The sequence below is a fragment of the Tupaia chinensis genome, unplaced genomic scaffold (genome assembly GCF_000334495.1).
Source record: "Tupaia chinensis unplaced genomic scaffold, TupChi_1.0 Scaffold149248_1, whole genome shotgun sequence".
Classification (NCBI taxonomy): Eukaryota; Metazoa; Chordata; class Mammalia; order Scandentia; family Tupaiidae; genus Tupaia; species Tupaia belangeri.
In genome coordinates this window covers 704734-729590 of record NW_006209094.1, presented here as the reverse complement: position 1 = coordinate 729590, position 24857 = coordinate 704734, and the positions used below count along the sequence as shown (strand labels likewise).

The following is a 24857-nucleotide window of genomic DNA, read 5'->3' as shown; positions in this document are numbered from 1 at the left end:
ACTTTGGGAGTTTTATTTAAGAAGTCTTTGCCTACCACAATGAATCCCAGTTTCCCCAGTGTTTTCCAGGAGCAGTTTTATACTTCGAGGTCTTAGGTTTAGATCTTTGATCCACCTGGACTTGATTTTTGTCAAAGGTGAGAGGTAGGGGTTCAGATACATCTTTCCAGTTTTTCCAGCACCATTTGCTGAAGAGGTTTCCCTTTTCAGCAAATGGTACCCCTTGTCAAAAATCAGTTGACTATGTTTGGGAATTTATTTCTGGTGACTCGACTCTCTTCCATTGGTCCACCTGTCTGTTTCTGTGCCAGTACCATGTTGTTTTGATTACCACTGCTTTGTAATATAACTTTGGTTCAGGGAGTGAGATGCCGCCCACTCCTACTCTTCCTGTGCATAATTTCTTTGGTGATACAGGGTTTTTTATGATTCCAGACACATTTTATGATCGTCTATTCTAGATCTATGAAGAATGTGTCTGGTACTTTGATTGGCATTGCATTAAATATATTAATTTGGGTAGAATTGCCATTTTTTAAAATATTCTTCTAATTGAGGAACATGGAATGTCCTTCCACTTTTTTGTGTCATTTTCAATATCATTTTTTAGCCTCTCATAGTTTTCCTTGAGGAGGTTTTTAACTTCTTTTGTTAGATTTATTCCTAAGTATCTTATAATTTTTGTGGCTATGGTAAATGGAATAACTTTTTTCAGGTCTATCTCAGTCTGCCTGTTGTTCGTATATAGAAATGCTATAAATTTCTGTATGTTGATTTTGTATCCTACAACTTTACTGTATTCATGTACTACATCCAGAAATGTTTTCATGGAAAACATTGGGTCTTCTATGTATACAATCATTTCATCTACAAATAGAATTTCACCTCTTCTTTTCCTATTTGAATGCCTTTTATTTTTTCCTCTTTTCTGATTGCATTGGCGAGGACTTCCAGTATTAAAAAGGAGTGGAGAAAATGGGCATCCTTGCTTTGTCCCTGTTTTGTGGAAAAGCTTTCAGCTCTTCTTCATTCAGTATGATGTTTGCTATGGGTTTTTCATAGATAGCTTTTATTGTGTTGAGAAATGACCCTTCTATGCCGATTTTGCTGAGAGTCTTGATCATGAAGGGATGTTGTATCTTATCAAATGCTTTTTCTGCATCAATTGATATGACCATATAATTTTTCTCTTTCTTCCTGTTAATATGGTATATTACATTTATGGTTTTGTGTATATTGAACCAACCTTGCGTTCCTGGAATAAAGCTGGATCCCACATGGGCAGCTGAGCATCTTGAGTCCCGGATCCCATGAAAAACATACTGGCTGATGTGTTTGTGTGTGCCTCAAATCCTTAAAGGAGAAGAGATTGTGGCATGACCATTCCCCATGTAGATGATTTCTCTCTCTTCTTATCTCTCTCTAGTGAGTGCACATGCCCTATAGCAAACTTAAAATAAAAAAGAGAGAGAGAAAAAATAAGACCCAGAAAGTAAAAGGGACTTGTGTTCAAAGTTGGTTTGTAAAAAGAATTTAAATTATTTTATTCCATCCCCCAGAGTTTATTTTTATCACCATTTTTTTTATTTCATAAAATACTATACTTCCTAGTTCTTTGTTTAAAACATATAAATTTTTATTTTGCAATAATTGTAGACTTACAGAAAGATGCAAAATAGTACAGAGTCCCATGTATTCTTCACCCGGTTTTCCCCATAACTTTAGTACAGGTTCAAAACCATAACATCGATAGTGGCATAATACTGCTAACCACACTATAGGCTTTTTTTTTTCCCAGTTTTACCAGATTTTACATGCATTCATTTGTATGTGTGTAGGTCTATGGAAATTTAACACAAGTGTAGATTCACCTACTCAACACTGCCATTAAGATACAGAGCTGTTCCTTCAGTACAAAGAAGTCGTTGTGTCACATAGAGCCATACCTAGCCCATATCCCCTCCAACCCCTGTACCTGACAACCATTAATCTGTTCTTTATTTCTATAATTTTGACATTTCAAGAATGTTATATAAATGTAACCATACAGTATGTGACCTTGAAATTGGCTTTTTTAAATCTGTAATACCCTTGAGGTCTATCCATGTTCTTGTATCAATAGTCCATCCCTTTTTGGTGCAGAGTAGTAGACTATGGTATAGATGGTTTGTTTAACCACTTACCCATTGTAGGTCACCTGAGCTGTTTCTGCTTTGGCTGTTACAAATAAAGTTGCTATGAACATTTGTGTACAGGTTCTAGTGCCAATGTATGTTTTCATTTTTCTGAAATAAAAGTTAGGAGTACAACTGCTGGATCATATGCTTAATTTTATTAGATATTTTCAATCTCTTTTCCAAGGAGGCTGTACCATTTTATATACCTATCAGCAGTGTATAAGAGTTCCAGTTTGTATCCTCAACAGTATTTGGTATTTTCACTATTTCTTCTTCAGCCATTCTGAATAGCATGTACATCAGATCTTGATGTGGTTTTAATTTGCATACACTGATGACTTATGATGTTCAACATTTTTTCATGTGTTTACCTGCCATCCATGTATCTTCTTTTTTTTTTGAGTTGACCCTAATCGCTACCATTTCTCCCCTCCTCTAGATGCAATGTTGTTTTTGTCTGACTGCCTTGCCAAGGAGAGGGCTTCCACTTGGCCTTCCATATATGATCACTTTTACTCTTTTTATTTTTAATATATATTTTATTTATTTATTTATTTTTACATTTTTTTCATACATTCAATCACATTATTTAGCTTACAAGGTGATCATTTCAATATGTGAACATTTCTCCCTGGTCCAGTTGATCAAAATATAACAATACTACCTCCCTGTCTCAACAATGCTTTGTCCATATCCCTCCTCCAAATGTTTTACCCCAGGCCCCACTCCTCCACACACACCACATGTGGCATTCATACCCATCTCTTGTGTTTGTACATGCCATATATATATCTTCTTTAGTGAAAGATTTATATGCATTTTTTTGCCTATTTTCTAATTAGATTTTTTGTTGTTGTTGAGTTTCAAGCACGCTTTATTTCAGACTGATCAGACATATGGTTTGCAAGTAGCTTGTCTTTTTCTTAACTTTTTTACAGAGAAAAAAATTTAATTCTTTGAATTCTGATACATCATCTTTTCCCTTTTATGCATCCTGCTTTTGGGGTGAAGCCCAAGAACTTATTGCCTAGTCCAAAATCCTTCAGATTTTTCTCCTATGATTTCTTTTCTAAAAGTTTTATCATTTTACATCTTACAGTTAAGTCCATGATACATTCTGAGTTAACTTTTACATAACGTGTGAGGTCTAGGTAAAGTTTCATTTATTTTTGCCTACGGGTGCCCAGTATAATTTGTTGAAAAGGCTATCCTTCTTCCATTGATTTGCTTTTACATATTGTGAAAATCAGCTGGGGATATGTATGGGTTTTCTCTTCTGTTCCATTGACCTATGTGTCTTTCCTTCTGCTAATACCACATCATCTTGATTACTGTAGCTTTATAGTAAATCTTGAAGTCAGGTAATGTGAGTCCTCCAACATTTTCTTATTCAAAACTGATTTAGCTTAATTAATTTTATACTGGATTTTCATCTTTCCTATAGTGAAAGAAAAAGAGAAGAACTGTGGCTGTGGACACTTAGGAAAAACAGAGACTACATTCCATATGCCCTAGGCAAATGGTTTTTGAGTGTTGAGATGCCTTAGAACCAGGTGGGCAGGCCATGTAGATTTCTGGGCTCCACTCTCAAAGACACAATTTGGTCTCCAAGTGGTTCTGATACAGGCATCTCTGGACTACCCTTTGAAATTTGAAAAACAATAATCTAGGGAGAAAATGAGAAGAATATTAACATTGGGGCTGTCTTTGTTTTCTTTCTTTTTAACTCACCCAGTTCCCAACCTTAATTGCCAGGATGCACTAGGCCTATTTTCTGAAGATGCACTTATCACTTGTGGTTATACATGACAAAAACAGCAATTGAACTTACTAAATGATTTTTATTACATCCTAAATCTTCAGTGTTTCTGGAAAAACTATATTATAATGGAAATTCCTAGGTAAATAGCATCTGCTCAATAGGAATTTGTGAATTAAATATGCTAGAACCAAATATGTTTACTAAAAGAGGGAACCTACATAGATTCAATCCTTGATAGGTCTCTCAGAATAGATATTTTAGAGATTAAGAAGGAAGATTTGAGATACATGCTTCTCAATGAGGGCAAAGGGTAGAGGTCAGGAGGAAGTGTAGATGGCCCTTAAAATTTTTCTTTGTATTTTACTCAAATCATCTTGCATATTTTCTTTGTGGGTCAGTTATAAGTAGGAGGGTTCAGTAAGCTATTGAAACCTTTAGGAAGACATCTTGTGCTTATTGCAGTCATAAAACTTACCCTCTGTCACATGAAAACAGCTGTTCCACTGTCTGCCTACACTTAAGTTATGTGCATCAGACCATTTTTAAATACACAAATTGAAAAAAAGTATTTTTACCCCATGTTGTCTCCCACTTTATTCTAGAGAAGAAAGTTCTCGTATAAGCTCTTCCTTTTCTTGTTGCAACTCCTGTAAATGCTGTTGGTTTTGCTCCAATCTGTCTTCCAACCACTGCAGGAGAGGCCCACTGACTGCTGACATCTGACTGCACAGATTCTTGGTAAACACTTCAACAGAAAACATGGATGAGATAAATGGCAAAGCTCTGTCCATTGGCATGTGCCCGCTCCACCACTAACAGCTCCCAGCCATGAGCATAGACAGAAAGAGTTGGGCAAGGGAGTATAGAAAGTATAAGTAAGACTGGCTATTCTGAACACCGTGGATCCAAGCCTGGCTGTGCAGAGAGCATAGAGATGGCAACAGGGTGAAGAACCATGGGAGGGCTCCTTCCCTAGACCTTCAGACCTTCTGTACATGACCTCAGCCTGCACAGAGCTAGAACTCTGCCTCTGCAACTTAAGTTTTCCAAAGAGCCATGTAGGAAAAATGCTTACAAATGTTGTACAATAGCAAAGAAATAAAGACATTAATGCAACTCACGTAAGAGCTCCTCTTTCAAAATGAGGGGATAACCAAGAGATAAGAGGAAGACATCTATGGTGTGTCATGCCTTACTGTGAATGTCCTGCTTCATAGTGAGACAAAGTCTGTGACATTTTTTAAAAATAAATTCCACCTGCTGGAAATGCCTCTTTTTCTTATAACACATGATGTCATTGGAATGACCACTGTCACTGTGTTACTGTGAGGCATTTCTTCTCAGATATATGTATGCATGTGTTTATGCTTCTGAATTAAAAACTATTATTTTGGGGTGTTATTTTCCCCACCCACTACAATCTGTTATAGACATCTTTCTGTGTTAATAAAGATCTAGCTCTCCTTCTTTTTTTTTTAGAAATTATTTATTTAATTTTATTTATTATAATTATTATTTTTTTAATTTGACAAGAGAGAGAAAGGGAAAGTGAGAAAGCAAGCCACCAGGTCAGGGACTCAAACCATGGTTCAATAAATATAGCCCAGCCACTATGGCACAGTGGTAATGCTAGCACCCTACAGTACTGGAAGGCATGTGGTAGTAACTGTAGTTTGGATCCCAGGTCAGTCTGAAAAACACGTTAAGTGCACACATGGTTACTCGGGATCCTGAGGAGCTAGAGGGTTGGGGAGAGAAGACTAGCATGATGAGACCCTAACAAGGATGTTTCCTTCCCACCTCTCTCTACCTCCCTCTTCTCTTCTCTCCCTCTCTCTCTTTCATGTGCATGCACACACATTCAATCACATAAAAAACATGAGTCAGTACATAATTGTAGTGAACTTTTTGCTCTGTGGAACTTGTACATGAATTTTTTCTGTATTTATTGACATGAAAAGATCTTCCCACACGCCTTCCCTTTTATCTGTCTGTCTGTTTCTTTCAACTCCCTCCACAGTAGGCTGGTAGTGGCATGTTGGAACCAGCTCACACCAGCTCATGAGAATCAGTTGTTAAAATTCCAGGAAGTTTAAAAGTTGGTTGATGCCATGTTAGTTGCCTGGGATATTACATCATAGAAACTGGCAAACAGAACAAATCAGGGTCCTCTCTGAGAAATGGTTGTGAGTAGGTCTGTCATAAAGTTCTTTCCTGTCTTTCTTCCTGTCTTATTCTAGGTTGCATTTATAGTATTCAAGGGTCCACAGGGCTCAAAAGCAATATTGAGACCAAGATCAGTAAAGCTCTTAAGGGAGGAAACTTGCATATAACTTGTACCTATCACTTCAATTGCTTCAACTAAACTTGCTTCTGTCAGCTGAGAATTTCAGGGATCACTGCCTATACTCAAGGAAAAAAAAAATCTTACCTGAGCCATTATGTATCTTGGTTACTGAGTCCAGATGTGTAAGGCTAAAGGGATAAAATAGTTTAGGTTAGGAGCAAAACAACACTGAAGGAAAAACAAAATTGTCATGAGCTATAACAGAACAATAAACTGTATCAGACCATGCCAAATGGATGAGATGAATTTGTATGATCTAAATTTTCATTATTGTTATTTTTAATGATTTGCGGGATGTGATCCTATTTAAAATTTTTAGATAATTCAAAAGTTCATTTTGAAACTACTCTCTCTCAGAAGCCTTGACAACAGTCTACACAATAGTGTTGTGATTTATCTTGTTTTCACAAACAAAAAAAGAAAATGTCTTCACCTTGAAGGATCCAAAATATAGCATAAGAGAAACAAATGTTGAAGAGACTGTTATCATACAGTATGAGAAACATTCTGATGGGAGGCTGCTGTAAAGCTCGCTCACAGAGTGGTAAAAAGAAAAGGGGTTCAAGAGTTGATGTGCTAACAAGAAAAGGGGAGAAAGGGAAAACAGAGACCAAGCCCTGAGAAACACAACAGAAGAGGGAAAAGGGGCTCTACCTGTGGATCCTCCTATATGCATCCTGCTCCTCTTGGCACAGGATCTTGGGCAGCTCTACTGCCGACTCCAGGCACACTTTCCCAATGGTGATGTGAGGTACAATATGGATTGGAATTTCGATCCTCTCGTACCTGCAAGGCAATCAGTTCAGGTCAGTTTATAGCCCTGTCTTGTCATCAGAAGTTCTATACAGTTTTAACTAAAACTTTGGGATGCAGTGTACTTCTAAGATTAAACATTCCTATAATTCATTTAGTGGCTCAGCTTTAAAGTTGGTAGAATTCAAACTAGGTTAATCTAGGGAGAAAACTGGAAACCCATTTGCAGAACCAATACTCTCTTCCCACAGAAAATCTGCAGCCACTTATGTAATTTAATAGAAGCCTTCAGAGCTCAAGGTCTTATGCCCACTCTCCAGACAATGGAAATAGCAAATTACTATTATCTTCAGTCAGGAAGTTTCCTGTGAAGTTAAATAAAATGATCGCAAAGCCTGAAGAAGAGGAACTACATACTGTTCAGACTCATCATGGGTATGGGATTATTCATCTAAGTATTCACTTGTCCTAACTCAGTATTCACCAGCAACTCTTACTTCCTATTCTCTCCCCTGGGAGAAAATATGTAAGAAATTCACAAATAATTGTATTTTCCTGCTAGATTGTGAGAAACAGAAATGCTTGTTACTAAGGTCAACCAATCTACTTCTGGCCATTTCTCATCCCAAATACACCTAAAACACCCAACAGTAGGTTCAGTGGAGAATCCAAGTTGAAAGCCCTAACACTGTGAGGCCCCATTTGCACAAGGTAGTAAAGCAGCCTAAGATTTACCACTCTTCCCCATCTAGCAGAGTGTGTCTATGTAGGGCCTATAACCTACGTGGAACATAAAAGATAGAGAATTACAAGTACCTCTCCCCTTCCCATACTCAAGTACTCAGGGAAATCTTCATGAATGAATATATTGTAGATGCTAAACTCAAGTACTCAGGGAAATCTTCATGAATGATTTTATTGTAGCTGCTAGGTGGTTTGCAGAAAGTCTTGGACACAGTGACTATTATTAATGGTTCTAGAAACCTCAAAGAATTCAATGTATGTAACAGAGTTTCCCACTGAGTTTGTCAGGAGCAACAGCAGAAATGGTTCCAATGGTCTACTGGGTTGGGACACACATCCTCATAAATTCCTAGAGGAAAATGCTATTGTTTCTATCAGGTTCCTCAATTGTACAACATTAGTTAGAGGTCAAAGATTATGACAGAGACTTTGCTTCTGCTAGTAAACTATGTGGTTAACATCAATCCTCCTGTTGATAGCAACTATCAATATAATAGGTGGGCCAAATAAAAAATAATCTATTGGAAGCCATTAGAGAGCCTCTAAGGCAATGAATAATTACAGGGTCAACATCTGGAAGAGGAGGAAAACCCAGAGAGAAGAGCCTGACATTTACAGATGGTTTTCCTAGAATGGCACCTCATGGTTCCAGAGGAGAAAGCTCACATGCTGAGAAGTTGGGAGAGTTTTCAAAAACACTATGTGTCTTAGGTAATAAAATGGAAATTCAAGGTCTGAATTTCAAGGTGGAAAGGGTTGGTAAACTGTTTCCCAGGATTTCGGTTGAGATCTCAACGGTATATATAACTAGGAGTGAAAGTGCAGATCACCCCATACAGGTACTGAAAGCACAACTTTGAATCACCTCAATTTCTAATTTAATTTCAAAAGTCTGGTAGTTCTGCTACTGGTTAAGATACAGGCCAGCAAAGATAATGGCTGCCAACATAACAATAAAACAAATAAGACAAAAAGTATAGATTAATAAGATACCAGAGACCTATGGATACAATGATATATCTATATGAACATTATACAGGTACTGAAAGCACAACTTTGAATCACCTCAATTTCTAATTTAATTTCAAAAGTCTGGTAGTTCTGCTACTGGTTAAGATACAGGCCAGCAAAGATAATGGCTGCCAACATAACAAGAAAACAAATAAGACAAAAAGTATAGATTAATAAGATACCAGAGACCTATGGATACAATGATATATATATATGAACATTACAGAGAGGAACAATGGGTAGATGAGTAGACACCAATGGCCACTCTTCTCCCTAGGGACATCTATCTTGTCTGAGGGCATAGACAAGTAAAGGACTGGATTTTTCATACACAGATAAACTTTGCTGATATAAGGAAAAACCAATGGGGCTTGTAAGAAGCATGTGGGCTGATAAAACAGACTGAAATCTGTAGATATCCAAAACACAAGCATTATCCCCACCTGCTGATTTTCTCTCATGGGATTTACTAAGAATACAAAGCATAAGAAGATGGGACCTGAGGTGGAAAGCAGAGCGATTATTATTTCATGTTTCCTAGACCTAAACTTCCTGCTGGAACATAGGAAATAGAATACTCGTAGGGCATATCTCACCTTGTACTCAAATCCCAGCAAACCAAAGTAAAACAAAATAACAAAAATAGTAACACATCTCAGACCCAGGTAACTTCTGATTAGGTGGAAGTGATAAGCTTCCCATCCTAGCTGCTTGATATAGGAATGAGCATACCATTTCAGGAATGATAATAATCGAGGGAAGCTATGCTCTAAACTCCATCTTCTAGACTCCCGAAATACTCAGACAAGAAGCCATTTTAAATCTGAGGTGTGTCCTGGCCTGTTCAGGGAAGCTATGGTCTAAACTCCATCTTTTAAACTCTGAAAGAGGAAACACACACCATAAAAAATAATTAAATGAAGATATTACAGATGATGGCTGCAATTCGGGAACTCAAAACTTCCCTCAAAAGTGTTAAAAGTAGATTAGTCCATGAAGAAGATTGAATCTCGGATATTGAAGGCAAAACTTCTGACCTAGGAAAACCAACCAAAAAACTGAGAAAATAACCCCCCAAAATGAGAATACTATTTGAGAAATACTAGATACCATTAAGTGCCCAAACATCCAGATAATCAGTATCCCAGAAGGTGAAGAAACTAGTAAGGGCATTGATAATCTAGTCCATGAAATCCTGGAAGAAAACTTTCCTAATCTAGAGAGGCATTCATATATCCAGACCCAAGAAATACAAAGGACTCCTAATAGAGTCAACTCAAGAAGATCTTCTCCAGGGCACATCATAGCCAGACTGGCCAAATCTACAAAGACAAGATACTAAAATTGGCAAGAGAGAAACGTCAGGTTACTTATAAAGGTTATCCCATCTGGCTGACATCAGGACCTCTCTCATCAGATACAATGCAAGCAAGGAAAGAATGAGAAAATATGTTCAAAGTGTTAAGGGAAAAACAGTTTCGATCAAGAATACTATACCTAGCAAGATTATCCTTCATATGGAAAGAAAGGATAAAAACATTCTCAGATAAACAAGACCTGAAAGAATTTGCCAATGTGAGACACTCTTTGAGACGTTCTGAAAGGAGTGCTCTATCAGGAAAACTAAAGACACACATACAGAAATAAGAGAAAAAGCAACTAAGTAAATGACCAACTTACTGCTAGGGACAAGAAATATCAATAATAACATTGAATGTTAACTTCCAGGATTTAAACAGAAAGATTGAACCACAGTAACACTGCAAATTCAGCAGAAGAGAAATTGAACATAAGACTGAAATGGTGAAATACAATTTTATGACTTCTGAATAAAACATTACAGATTTTTTTTTTACTATGCTTTGTTTTCCCAATTTAAGGATTTTGCTTTCTTTTGAGCTGTTGATAGGTTCAGCAATTTGTTAAAATATTTTTTTCTTCTTGTTTGTTTAAATGGAAATATAAACTTTTCTCCCTTCCTGACCCCTCTGGAGTTGAAAAATATTTGGGAGTATTCTTATTTTGTGGCAGAAGGGTTATTTGCATAAGTTCAATAATACCTGTTGCCTTGAATCAGAAAATGGAAATACTCATTATTGGACAGGGCTTTGATTGGAATGTCATATCTGAAGATTAAACAGAAAACTGTGGAACTAAGGTAGATCTCAAGTAAGCCAACAGAAGCTCCCGGAAAGATGGCCAGGCACCATAAACATTTCTGCCTGGCAGAGAGGATTAGAGAAGCAATATGAAAGAATTCATACCATAAAATAACCTGGAATTTTCCAGCCCAGCATTGTAATCAGTAGAGATTGCAAAAGAGCAACCACAACCAGAAAATTATCTTGAGGAAGACTTTGAAAGAAGAAAAAGAGACTGATCTGTGCTAGCAGATGGTATATCACAGAATACTTGGTAGGCAGGGCTGAATTGAGAAGGTTTATGTGTAACTTGTGTGCTGGGTGTTTGCTTTTCAACAGTTTGAGTAGATGACAGGTAAATATTTTCTCAAAAATATTTAAAATCATACTGTTTCTGTTGTTACAGAATCACAAAATTATAACAAATATTTTGAACATTATCTTTAAAATTCAGTTTTTCGAAATTTTGAAAGTTGTTTATTAACTGTCAAGAACTATGGAGTAAGAGCAAAAGTTTTTTTGAAATGTAAAGTAAATGTTTGTGGGAAAATGTAAAAATAAATAAATAAATGATTAAAGAAAGGGAATGCTAATAATCAGTCCAATATCCATGACTGCCATATAACAAGGGAGACAAGTGAAGAAGCAAGGAAACATGACACATAATTAAGAGAAAAAGTCAATAGAACACCTGAATGACAGAGATACTGAAATTAGTAGATAAGGAACTTTAGAGCAACTATTAAAAATATACAGGACCAGCAGTTGGCATAATGGCTATGTCAATGGACTCCCATGTAGTAGACCGTGGTTCAAGTCCTTCACCCGGTGGCTTAAATTCACACCAGACGCATGTGTGTGCATACCCAAGATCTCGAGAGGAGAATGGAGGAGAAGGGATTGCAACGTGGCCATCCCCCAAGGGGGTGATTTCTTGCTTTCTATCTCTCTATCTCTCTGGGTGATTTCCTGCTTTCTGTCTCTCTGTCTCTCTCTGTCTGTCTGGTGAGCGTACACGCCCTATAGCAAAAAACTCTCAAAAAAAAAAAAAACATTAAAGAAGGGACCAGCAGATGGCATAATGGTTACATCGCTGGACTCCCACATAGTTGACCATGGTTCAAATTCCAGCCCCAGTGGCCTGAAACTCGCACCAGGGGCCTATGCTTGCATGTCCAAAATTCCAAGAGGAGAATGAAGAAGGGACTGTGGCATGGCCATCCCCCTGGGGAGTGATTTCTCACTTTTGGTTTCTCTGTTTCTCTGTCTCTCTGGTGAGCACACATGCCTTATAGCAAAAATCTCTCTAAAAAAGAGAAATACGTTAAAGAAATTAGAGGGGAAGGTGAGAAAAATGGATGAAAAAAGGGAGAATTACACAGAGCAATACAATCTCTAAAATTTAACTAAATGGGGCGACATCAGCAAGATGGGAGACTAGGAAGCTTCAGGTGCTTGGATTCTCAGAGACACTGAAATAACACTATGAAGACCAGAATACCTTTGTAGGAACTGTAGAGACCAGTTGAAAACCAATGTAATACCAAGAAGTATCTAAAATGGAAAGAAAATGCATCCTCAAACATATGGAATGTCTAACCACATATACTTGTTATATTTGTGTATTGTAGGGTGTTTTTTTAAAATTTTTCCATTGTGTATGAATTTTATTTTTTTAAATATATTTTATTATATTATTAAATATATTTTATTTTCTTTTAATTTACTTTTTATTATAAGGTGCTTTATTTTTTAATTAGTAGTATTTATTATTTTTATACTTTCAGTCATTATATATCATTATATATCATTGTAAGAGATTTTACCCAACATGATATACGCCACACAGCAGACAAGTTGATACTACTATATATGACATCACCAACAGGGAACAAACCATATCTGTGTAACACAAATGTCTTACTTCTCCATATTTTCCCAAATTTCCCTTCCTGCACTCTTCCCCTCTCCCACTCTCCTTCCACTTCATCCCCAGTGTCTATAATAATTTTTAATGCTTCTATGTCCTCCAGTCTTTCAGTCTCTACCAGAGTGTAAATAGTTGGTATATGTAAAGTAGAGAAATACAATGTCTCTCTTTCATAGCCTGATTTGCTTCACTCAACAATAGATTGACTTCTTGCTTTCTGTCTCTATGTCTCTCTCTGTCTGTCTGGCAAGCGCACGCGCCCTATAGCGAAAACCCCTCCAAAAAAAAAAAAAAAAAAAAAGAAAAAAAAATAGATCTTCCATGTTCATCTACTTTCTATCAAATGCTAGGGTCTTGTTTTTTAGGCTGAATAGTATTCCATGAAGTATATGTGCCATGGTTTTTCAATCCATTCATCTGTTTGTGGACATTTGAGTTGGTTCCATGTCTATTGTATATGAATTTTCTTTTTAATGTAACAATTGTATGTATCTTTAAAAGCATGGTCACAGACTAAAACATATCATGTGTAATGATTTCCCTGAAACCTCCTACAATTTTAAATTTGGAGGCAGCATCAGACTATTACATTGGTGGTAACTTCTTACTGAGCTTTTTTAATAGGTAGTAAGTCCAGAGAAGCAGCCTATGTCTATTCCTAACACTTTGTTCACGTGCATTTAAGTTTAGAATAAGCCCCAAGAAAAACAATGGAAATGTATATAGAACTATTAGTTCTTACATGATTTAATTATATCAAGATACATGAATTTAACTTTAGCATTTATGTAAGCAAACTGTCCATTTTATTGTGTGTTTACATAACATTCCTCTCATACATTCTTTTCTTGACCCATACTAAGTATTAACCTAAGGTCAAGGTGGGAGAGAAAAATGCCTGAAATGAATGTCTTTACTAAAATACCAATAAATTTGTCAAACTCAAAAAAAAGAAGGTATTCTAGCAAAAGTGATAGGAAAATTTGTAGTATTTGGTATGCCTGTCTATACCCCTCTACCTATCTGACCTACTGTGGAACAATGAGAAAGAAAGGGTTTCTTCCTTTGGGATGCAAATGAACGAGTGGACCATGAGTTCAATATTCTGGTTACTTTTGGAGCTGCCTGAGAAACTTGGTATCTGTCTCGCCTTACTTGGAGTGCTGAAAATACTGGCAGCCTTATTTGGAAGCCAGTGAAAATAGATATAATCACTGCAGCATATTCGAGCTTCAGTTCCACAGGTAGCTTCCAGGGGAGCAAAAGATTATGGGCTTCTGAAAAGAAGCAGGGATAAGATCCTTGGGCAGTTTGAGATGAATAGAAGCACATGCATAAGCACAGAAAAAGGATATCATCAGGAAAGGTTTGAGAAGTCCTAGGATCTCTAGCTGAACTGATCAGTGAAGGTCTTCTTAGGCATGAAGTCAGTCTAGAAGAGATGGTTGATTTTTTTTTTTTTTTACAAATTCCTAATTTTTAGTGATGATGACAATAATAAGAAACACCACAAGATATACTAAGAAACAGAGAAACAAATATGGCTGAATTAAAGGACAAAATAAAACTCCAGAAACCAATCTCACAGGAACACAGATTCATGAACTGCTTGATGAAAAGTATAAAATAACTGTCATAAAGATGCTCAGTGGACTAAATGAGAGCACAAATGACCAAAAGAAATCAGGAAAATGAGGGACCAGCAGTTAGCGTAATGGCTATGTTGCTGGACTCCCACGTAGTCAACCGCGGTTCATGTCCCGGACCCGGTGGCTTAAAACTCATGCCAGGCGTGTGTACGTGCGTGCCCAAGATCCTGAGAGGAGAACGGAGGAGAAAGGATTACGGCGTGGCCATCCCCCCTTGGGGGTGATTTCTCGCTTTCTGTCTCTCTGTATCTCTCTGTCTGTCTGGCGAGTGCACACGCCCTATAGCAAAAAACTCTCAAAAAAAAAAAAAGGAAAGAAATCAGGAAAATGAAGCATGAACAAAATATTATTAGCAAAGATACAGAAATTATAAAAAGTGTCAAACAAATTATGGAGCTGAAAAATAGAAACCACAGGATCACAAGAAATATGGGAAAGCAAGACAATACTTCTCCTCCAAGGGAAAAGAATAACCTCTTCATCCTCATACAGTATTATGAAACTCATGGAAATGTCTGATAAAGATTTTAGAATATTCATAATGACAAAGTTAACAGAGATGAAAGAGAAGAGAGACAATGAATGGCAGAAGAGGCAGGAGAAAGGAGCTGATGAGTTCCAGGAGGTGAGGAAATTCTTGCAAGATCTAAAAGAGGAAATACATACTCTAAAAAAGAATCAAATTGACCTGTTAGAGATGAAGGTTATAATACAGGAAGTCAAAATCTCTCTTGAAAGTATTAAAAGCAGACTAGATCATACAGAAAATAGAATCCGAGATATAGCAGATAGAATCATTGGTCTAGAAAAATCCACCATGAAGACTGAGAAAATGGGCCAAAAAAGTGAGAATAATATACGAGAAATACTAGATACCATCAAATGTCCAAACATCCAGATAACTGGCATCCCAGAAGACAAAGAGACTCATAAGGGCATTGATAATCTATTCCAGGAAATCCTGCAAGAAAACTTTCCAAACCTAGAGAGGTACTCAAAGATCCAGTCCCAAGAAATACAAAGGACCTCAAATAGAATCAACCAAGAAGATCTTCTCCAAGACACATTATAGCCAGATTGACTAAAACCACAGACAAAGACAAGATACTAAGATTGGCAAGAGAGAAACATCAAGTTACCTACAAAAGATATCCCATCAGGCTAACAGCGGACCTCTCATCGGAAACAATGTAAGTGAGGAAAGAATGGGAAAATATGTTCAAAGCGTTAAGGGAAAATCAATTTCAACCAAGAATACTGTGCCCAGCAAGGTTATCCTTCATATGGGAAGAAAAGACAACAGTATTCTCAATATTCTTAGATAAACAAAACCTGAAAGAATTTACCAACACCAGACCAGATCTCCAAGAAGTTCTCAAGGGAGTGCTATACCAGGAAAATTAAATACAGATACACTGAAATAAGAGTTCAAAAACTAAGAAAATGGCCAACTTAATCATAGAGACACATCTGGAGTTCAATATTATATTCCAGAATTTAATTGGGAAGATCGGATCATGACAGAAGATAAAGTACATGAGACTGAACTGATAAAATAGCAGTTTATGACTTTAGACTAAAACTTTGCTGATTTTCTTCTAGGCTTTGTTTTCCAGTTTTAAGGATTTTTGTCCTGTCTTGAGCTGCCAGTAGGTTCATGAACCTACTACTTGAACAGACCCCTAACCTGTTTCCTAGCTTTAAGTTTTAAGTAAAGTTCCTTAGTATTTCTTTGATTTATTAAAGCTAAAACTGCTTTTCTTGAAACTAAAAAAAATATATTAAAAAATACCTACTTAAATGACCATAGTAAACTTTATAGTATCAGCTAGGTGCTACCTTATAGTATAATCATTCTACTCAGAGTTTCATGCCTAAAGTCAGACATGTATTCACTGATATGTACACACCAGCTAAACTTGCTATTGTAAGTATGTAGATTACTTAAGAAATTTTGTGAATCAATAAAACATGGGGGGAAAAAAGAAATGGAAAACAACTGTAGACACCTAACATAGTGTGGGAGGAAGGTGGGAAATGGCAGAGGATGAGAAAGGCGCGCGCGCACACACACACACACACACACACACACACGTATATATATAAAACTAGAAATGGAAAATTAATGACGATAACATGTATGATTAAGCCACTATGCGGTATATTTTGGATGGGAAATCACATTTTGTATGCTGTGACAATGCTCAGATTATGAATGTAAATTAATTAATTAAAATGTTTCAGAAGAAAATTACAGTGAACTTGTAACTAGATTCTAGCTTTGTCCATAGTTTTATTTTAAGGCATTTTGTGAATCAATAAAATGTGTAAAAAAAATGTAAAAAATATTTTTTTCTCCCACTACATAGGTTGCTTTTCCACTGTCAATTGTTTCATTTGATGCATACAAGTTTTGTTTGTTTGTTTTTAACTTGTAGTCTTATTTGTCTATTTTTGCTTTTGTTGGCTGTGTTTTGGTGTCATATCCAAGAAACCAAATCCAATGTGATGAAACTTGCCCCTTATATTTTCTTTTAGGAGTTTTATGGTTTCATGTCTTTTGTTTAGGTCGTGAATCCATTTTGCGTTAACTTTGATTCCCAAAAGGGCACTTGAACTCACTGGAGACAAAGAGGTGGAGTTAGAAAACACCCCCTATGGAGAATGGTCATGCCTCAATCTTTTCTCCTCCATCTTTCCTTCTTTTGGAGATTTTGGGCATGGATGCACACATGCCTGGCATTTTTCTCAAGCTGCCAAGCCTGAGACTTGAACCATGGGATCAGCCATGTGGGATCCAGCTGCCTTAACCATCAGACCACAGAGCTGGCCCAAATTTGTATAAGAAGTTTGACCTTAGGGGGTCAGACACTTTTTAAAGAGACTATTCTCCATTTAGTGGTTTTGGCACCCTTGTTGAAATCTGTTTTTACCATATATGCAAGGGTTTAACTCTGGGCTCACTATTCTGTTCTACTGGTCTATATGTCTGTCTTTCTGCCAGTACAACACTGTTTTGATTACTGTAGTTTTGTAGTTACTTTTGAAATCGGGCCATATGAATCATCCAACTTTGTTCTTTTTCAATTTGTTTTCCCTATTTGGGGGGCCTTGAAGTTCCATAGGAACTTTAGGATGGATTTTTCTTATTTCTTAAAAAAAAATGCCACTGGCATTGCATAAAACCTGTAGATTGTTTTGTAGTATGACATCTTACAAATTTTAAGTTATCCAATCCATGAACCAGTGATATCTTTCCACATAGGTGTCTCTCATTTCTTTTAGCAACAATTTTTTGCTAATTTTTATTTTCTATAAAAATTGAACTCCAGAGGGAGACAGAGAAAGAGGGAGAAAGCACCCCCAATGGGGTGTAGTTACCTAAAATCCCATCTACACTTTTCCGTCCTGTTGGGACCTTGGGCATGCATGTACACATGTGTCTGGTGTGTTTTTGAAGCCTCAGCTACATGGGATCCAGCTCCCTTAACCACTATGCTAGGCTACAGGGCTGGCATTCTGTAACATTTTCTAGTTTTTAATGTACAAGGGTTTTTTTGTTTGTTTGTTTGTTTGTTTTGCCTCTTTTGCTGAGTTTATTCCTAAGCATTTTATTCTGTTATTTTAAAAATTATTTTCTTAATGTCCTTTTCTGACTGTTCATGTTAGTGTATAGAGTATATATAAATGGAACTTAATTTTTGTGAGTTGATTTTTGTATAACTTTGCTGTTTATTAATTATAACAGTTTTTTTTTTGTTTCAGAGAGATTTTTGCTATAAAGCACATGTGTTCACTGGAAAGACAAAACAGGCAGAGAGACAGAAAGTGAGAAATCCCCCCCCCGCCCAGGGGAGAAGGCAACACCGCAATCCCTTCTCCTCCACTGTCCTCTCGGGATCTAGGGAACACACGTGCACGCGCCTGGCATGAGTTTAAGCTGCTGAGTCTGGGACTTGAACCGCAGTCGTGTGGTCAACTACATGGAAGTACAGCGATGTCACCATTATGCCATTTGCTGGTCCCTCTAACAGGTTTTCTTTTCTTTTCTTTTTTTTTTTAAGAATTATTTAATTCCATTTGTTATTATTATTTTATTTGACCAGAGACAGACAAACAGAGGAGAAGTGAGAAATCAAGCTGCCAGATCTGGGACTTGAACCATAGTCAGCCATGTGGGAATCCAGTGCCTTTAACCACTACGCCACTTGCCGACCCCCTCTAACAGTGTTTTTTGGGTTTTTTTTAATGGATTTTCCATATATAAGATTGAGTCATTTTGAACAGAAGTACTTTTATGCATTCTTTTCTAATTTTGATGCATTTTATTTTTCTTGCCTGATTGCTCTCATTAGAAATTCCAGTCCTGGAACTGGCAGGTGGTGTGGTGGTTAAGGTGCTGGACTCCCAAATGGCCGACCATGGCTTGAGTCCCGGACCTGCTGGCTTGCTTTCTCACTTTCTCTCACTCTGCCCCTAAATGGTTAAATTAAAAAACAAGTAAATAAATAATTCTTTTTTTAAAATTCCAGTCTTTTCTTGAATGCTCATTTTTTAATTGAGCTTTTTATTCTTTAGTTGCGATCTTTCTATATTCTGTATGTTATACCATTCTCGTATATATAAGATTTGCCATTATCTTCCCTTCTGTAGGTTTTTTCACTCTTATTAAAGTCCTTTGATGTGTAAACATTATTTTTATTAAGTCTAATTATCTTCATTTTCTTTTGTGTCTTGTGTGTTTGTTGTCATATTTGTCTTGTGTGTTTGTGGTCATATTTGAGAAACCACTGCCAAACTCAAGGCCATGAAGACTTACTCCTAGTTTTTTTTTGTTTTTTTGTTTTTTGTTTTTTTTTTTTTTCTCTAAAGGTTTTATTGTTTTAGCTTTTCTATTTAGGTCTCTGGTTCATTTTAAGTTAATTTTTGTATATTGAATGAGGCAGAGATCCAAGTTCATTCTCATTGCATGTGGATATCCAGTTTCTCACATTATTTACTGAATTGCTTTCCTTTCTCACCAGAGAGAGAAGAAAGTAAGAAAGCACTGCCCATGGAGAATGGTCATGTCACAATCCCTTCTCCTCCATCAAGGATTTGGGACACATGCATGCACATGTGCAGGATGTTTTTCAAGCCACGCAGTCCAGGACTCAAACCACACAGTTGGCCATATGGGATCCAGCTGCCTTAACCAGCACACCACCAGCTGGCACTGAATTTCTTTTTTCCTGTTGAATTATTTTGGCGTACTCATTGAAAATAAACTGACCATAGGTGTATAGGTTTATTTATAGACTACTGGTTCAAGGACCACCACCTGGTTCCTGCAGTCCCAGAGATAGAAGGCAGGATCTGTTGCCTTGCTTGTGCTGATGCTGTACTGCCTGTCCCCCATCTAGGAGCAACAGGGAAGCACTGGCTGCCCCACTTTAGCTTATGAGCAAAGACCCCCTCCAAACCTGCAGTAGGGGAGGAAGGGCTGCTGTAGCCTGCATGGTACATGAATTAGACCTAACATTCTACCTGTCCAACTCAACGTCCAGCCACACTGGGAGCAGAGTTTTGGGTATACAGGAACCAGACACCTAAAGAGAGTGAAGTTTTGGAGGAATTCTCTCCCTACAACCCCCTAGTAGTAAAAGGAGAGAAATTTCTCTCTGAAAACCTGAACCTCAGACTCCCACTGTAGATTCCATACATCCACCCACAGTAGAGGAGAGAAACTGGCACAGAGTTAACTCACACCATAGGTGAGGGCACGAGCACACAGCTATAGAAATACGATCCAAAGAAGTAAGAAAAATTGAGCACATCATCAGTTCACTAAAAATCAAAGCAGAGTCTCAAGAAATAGGAGAAAACTAGGAAGTACCTCCCTCACAATGGAACATAATAACTTCTTGCCAACAATGGATAAAACATAAGAGATCACAGAAAAAAAGATTCAGAATATTCATCATAACAAAATTCAATGGGATGCAAGAGAAAATAGACAACCAATTTCAGGATATGAGAAAATCCTTTCATGACTTGAAGGAGGAACTCCATAAAGACACAAACATCCTGAAAAAGAATCAGATAGAACTTCTGGAGATAAAGAATACAATGCAGAAATCAAAACCTCCCTTGAAAGTACCAATAGCAGATTAGACTAAACAGAAGAATCTCTGATCTTGAAGACAAAACCTCTAATTTAGTTCAAGTAATGGAAAAGAATGGAATAATAACCATTAAAAATGAGGACAACCTATGGTAAATTCTATACATCATTAAATGGCTGAATATTCACATAATAGGTATTCCCAAAGGTGAAGAGACAGGTAAAAGCATAGAAAATCTCTTTCATATTAGCTGAAAACTTTCCAAATTTAGAGAGGCATATAGTCATCCAAATCTAGGAAATAAAAAGGATACCAAGTAGATTTAACATAAGAAAATGCTCTCCAAGGCATATCATACTTAAATTAGTAAAAATCAAAGACAAACACAATATCCTAAAAATGGCAAGAGAGAAATGCCGAGGTCCATATAAGTTACCCTATTAAATTAACATCAGACCTCTCAACTGAAACAATGCAGGCAAGGAAAGAATGGGAAGGCATATTTAAAACTTTGAAAGAAAACCAATTTCAGCCAAGAGTACTTACTATACCTGACAAGGTATCCTTCAGATGGAAAGGAGAAATAAAATTATTCACAGACAGGGGGCCAGCAGGTGGCACGGTGGTTAAGAGCACATGGCCAGCCATGGTTCAAGTCCCGGACCTGGCAGCTTACTTCCTCCTTCTCTCTCTCTCTCTTTGTTCCTCTCTGGTCAAATTAAAATAAAAACAAAAAGTTAAATAAAATGATAAATAAAAAAAGTTAAATAAATAAAGTTAAATAAAATGATCCTTAAAAAAAAAAAAGCAAAAATTATTCCCAGATAAACAAATACTGAAAGAATTTACCAAAACTAACCAGCTCTTCAGAAAATACTTAAAGGAATACTACCCCAGGAAAACTAAAGGGAGATAAATAGAAGTTAGAGAACACAAAACATTTGGAAAAAAAGTAACAAAATAACAGGGATAAGTACACATATATTGATACTAATTTTGAATGTCAATAGATTAAATACCCCATCTAAAAGGCTAAAAATTCAGATTCAACTATTTTACACACAAGCACGTTTAAGTACAAATTCATCTATTATTTGAGAGACAGTTGTCTCCACAGGTTTCATTTGTAGTTATATATTTATTATTATAACCACTATACATTCTATAAATCTAGAGAACATCTCTTTCTAATTTTGCTTGGTTTTTACTTTTTTGAGGACTTATTTCTTTATACACAGTACAGTAGTATAATCTCACAAGAATTCACAGTGAGTGAATAAAAGTTCTGTTTTTCTGTCTGTTCCTAATGAGCCATTGGCATGTACAACTGTACCTAAGTCTAACTGGATGAATGATTGATACAGACCTTTTCAGATTATAAACCCTTGTCTCCCACAGCCCTCTACATGGGAATTACAAATTCTTCTTTTCATTGCCTATGTTAAGATTGCCTTTGTTTTCAAAAATCCATCCTCACTAATTTATGAAGCTTTTTTTGGTCAATTTTAAAGTTTCATTTAAGACATTGCATTTTCCACTTACAATACAGTGCTTATAAAGTGTAATGCTATTTTTCCCTGTCCACATGTTTCATATTCACATATTGAGAATGCCCAGTAATTCATAATAGCAGCTGAACTTCAAGACTGCCACAGAATTCACTACACATTAGGGTCCTTCAATATTTTACTGCATGGAATAATGCTGTGCAATCTACACTCAAGTTGGCTTAATCAACCTCTTCAGTGGTGGGTCCTGAAGAAGTACCACCAGATGGAGGAGCACCCTCCAGGGAGGGGTGGCCATGGTGCTATCCCTTCTCCTTCATTCTTCTCTCAGGTTTTGGGCATGTACACACAAGTTATAGAGTGATTTTCAGGCTACTGGGTCCGAGATTTGGACCACACAGTTGACCAAATGGGATCTAGCCACTTTAACAACCATGCCCCATATAATTTTTATATACAGAAAATCTGTAGATTAAACATTAGAGATAACAGTGAAATGTTGAAAGCATTCCTTTGAGATTTTATTTTTAAAATTTACTGGAGTACTAAACTAGTACAAATTAAGCAAGGAAGAGAAATAAGAAGGTGTAAGAATTGGAAGGGTAAAATTAAACTGCCCTTACTTAGAGAAGACATTATTGTTTACAAAGAAAATCCCAAGGAAGGGGCTGTGGCGTTGGATTCCCACATGGTGGACCGTGATTTAAGTCCCGGGCTTGCTTTCTCACTTTCCCTTTCTCTGTCTCTGGTCAAATAAAAAATAATAATGATAAATGAAATTAAATAATTTTTTTTAAAAAAAGAAAATTCCAAGGAAATAAAATCTCCAGAAAAATTATTAGAATTAATAAGCATATTTAACAAGGTTGCTGTATATAAAGTTAGGATACATATATGAATTTACTATCTAAACCACCACCAATTAGCCATATCAATTATGAAGATACCAAATACAATAGCATAAAACACCAGATTCCAGGAATAACTTATTAAAGATGTGTAAGACCTCTGCGCTGAAAAATATAAAAGACTGAGAAAAATTATGTAAAATCTGAATAAATGGAGGGATGCATGAAATTGATAAATAAATTCCACCCCAATCAAAATCTGAAGTGACACATCTCGGCAGGTTGTGTGTATTGTGTGTAAATGAACAAGCTGATTCTAAAATTTATACAGGATTACAAAGGGCCAATTACAGCCAAGAAAATCTTTCTTTTTAAAAATTTTCCAAAGGGCACATGCACTCACCAGAGACACAAAGAGCAAAAGTGTGGTGAGGGCAGGGAGCATGAAAGTGAAAGAGCACCCCCCATTGGGCATGGTCACAATGCAATCTCCTCTTCTCCATTTTTCCATCCTGTCAGGATTTGGGGCATGCATGCATATGCATTCAGTGTGTTTGTCAAGCCACCGGGGCCACAATTCAAACTGAAGTTGGAAATAGGTGTACACACAATTAGTTTGGGTATAGACCTGAGAAATGGAGCCAAATTATAAGATGGAGTCAATCTGGTCAAGCTTTTAATAGAAATCATTCACTGCTGTCACTAGAAATCAATTATTAGCTCTCACTGCTTGCTCACACAGAGAACTGCTTACAGCCAAAGCTGCTTACAACCTGCCTGAGATAATGACAGCTAAAACTAACATTTTCCATATCGCTGCTATATTCCAAACAAAGAGTGTAGTCTCTGTAGTCTGGAGGAGCAGGAGAGCAAAGGACCTTGAATAATTACTTGTCACTAGCTATTGTTTGAGAAATGGGAACATGGCATGCAGGCTTGTACCTGCAAGATAAGGAGATCTAATGAGATTAACATTTTAGAAACACAAGGGAAAAATATATCAATGAATAAAACGTTGTCTTAGAGGGAAATATGATAAAAACCAGAAACTTTATGGGCTACAGACCTCAAAGATCTGCTGAATGTTGATTAACTAAGGTTGAATGTCTAAAGTCTTGTGATTTGTGAACCCACTCCCAAATAGGAGAATGATATCAATCACCTGACACATAATCCCAATGAGGAAAATACATGCACGAGTCCCTCCTTGCTGGCATAAAAACTCCGCCCCAGCTCCTCTTTGGCAACCCATTTGTGGGACACCTCCCCATAGACATTCAGTTCTTCCTTCTTCCTTAATAAACTCTACTTTGTTATCCCCTCTCTGTGTCCATAGGGCACTGGGCCTGATCTTGCATTAAAATCACACAGTCATCCATGCTGGATCTGGTTCCCTTAACCATCAGGCCACTGACTGGCTCCAGCCAAGACTATCTTGGAGAACAACAACAATGGGGAAAACTAACACTATCAGATACCAAGACTTACTATAAAGCTATAATAATTAATATGATATGGTTTTGACAGAAGGATGGATACACAGACAAAATGGAATGGACAGATCAGAAATATACATATCTGGGGAACCAGCAGTTAGCGTAATGGCTATGTCGCTGGATTCCCATGTAGTTGACCACAGTTCACGTCCCGGACCTGGTGGCTTAGAACTCACACCGGGCACGTGTGCGTGCGTGCCCAAGATCCCGAGAGGAGAATGGAGAAGGGATTGTGGCATGACCATCCTCCCTGGGGGATGATTTCTCGCTTTCTGTCTCTCTATGTCTCTCTCTATCTGTCTGGTGAGCGCATGCGCCCTATAGCGAAAACCTCTCAAAAAAAAAAAAAAGAAAAAAATATACATATCTGGACACTCAGTTTAAGCC

The 24857-nt window shown here is 37.0% G+C and overlaps 1 protein-coding gene across 2 annotated transcripts in view; it reads right to left on the bottom strand.

The window, feature by feature from the left end:
- Nucleotides 1–2928: 2928 nt before the first annotated feature.
- The window catches only part of BRCC3 (BRCA1/BRCA2-containing complex subunit 3), a 48015-nt gene continuing 26086 nt past the window's right edge, over nt 2929–24857 (bottom strand). For both annotated transcript variants that reach the window (XM_006171070.3, XM_027769325.1), the window contains 4 exons: nt 6941–7072; nt 6371–6414; nt 4515–4684; nt 2929–3615 (listed from right to left, as the gene is read on the bottom strand). In XM_006171070.3, coding sequence (XP_006171132.1) covers nt 4533–4684; nt 6371–6414; nt 6941–7072 — 328 coding nt within the window. In that variant the 3' untranslated portion in view covers nt 2929–3615; nt 4515–4532. The remainder of the gene's footprint in view (nt 3616–4514; nt 4685–6370; nt 6415–6940; nt 7073–24857) is intronic.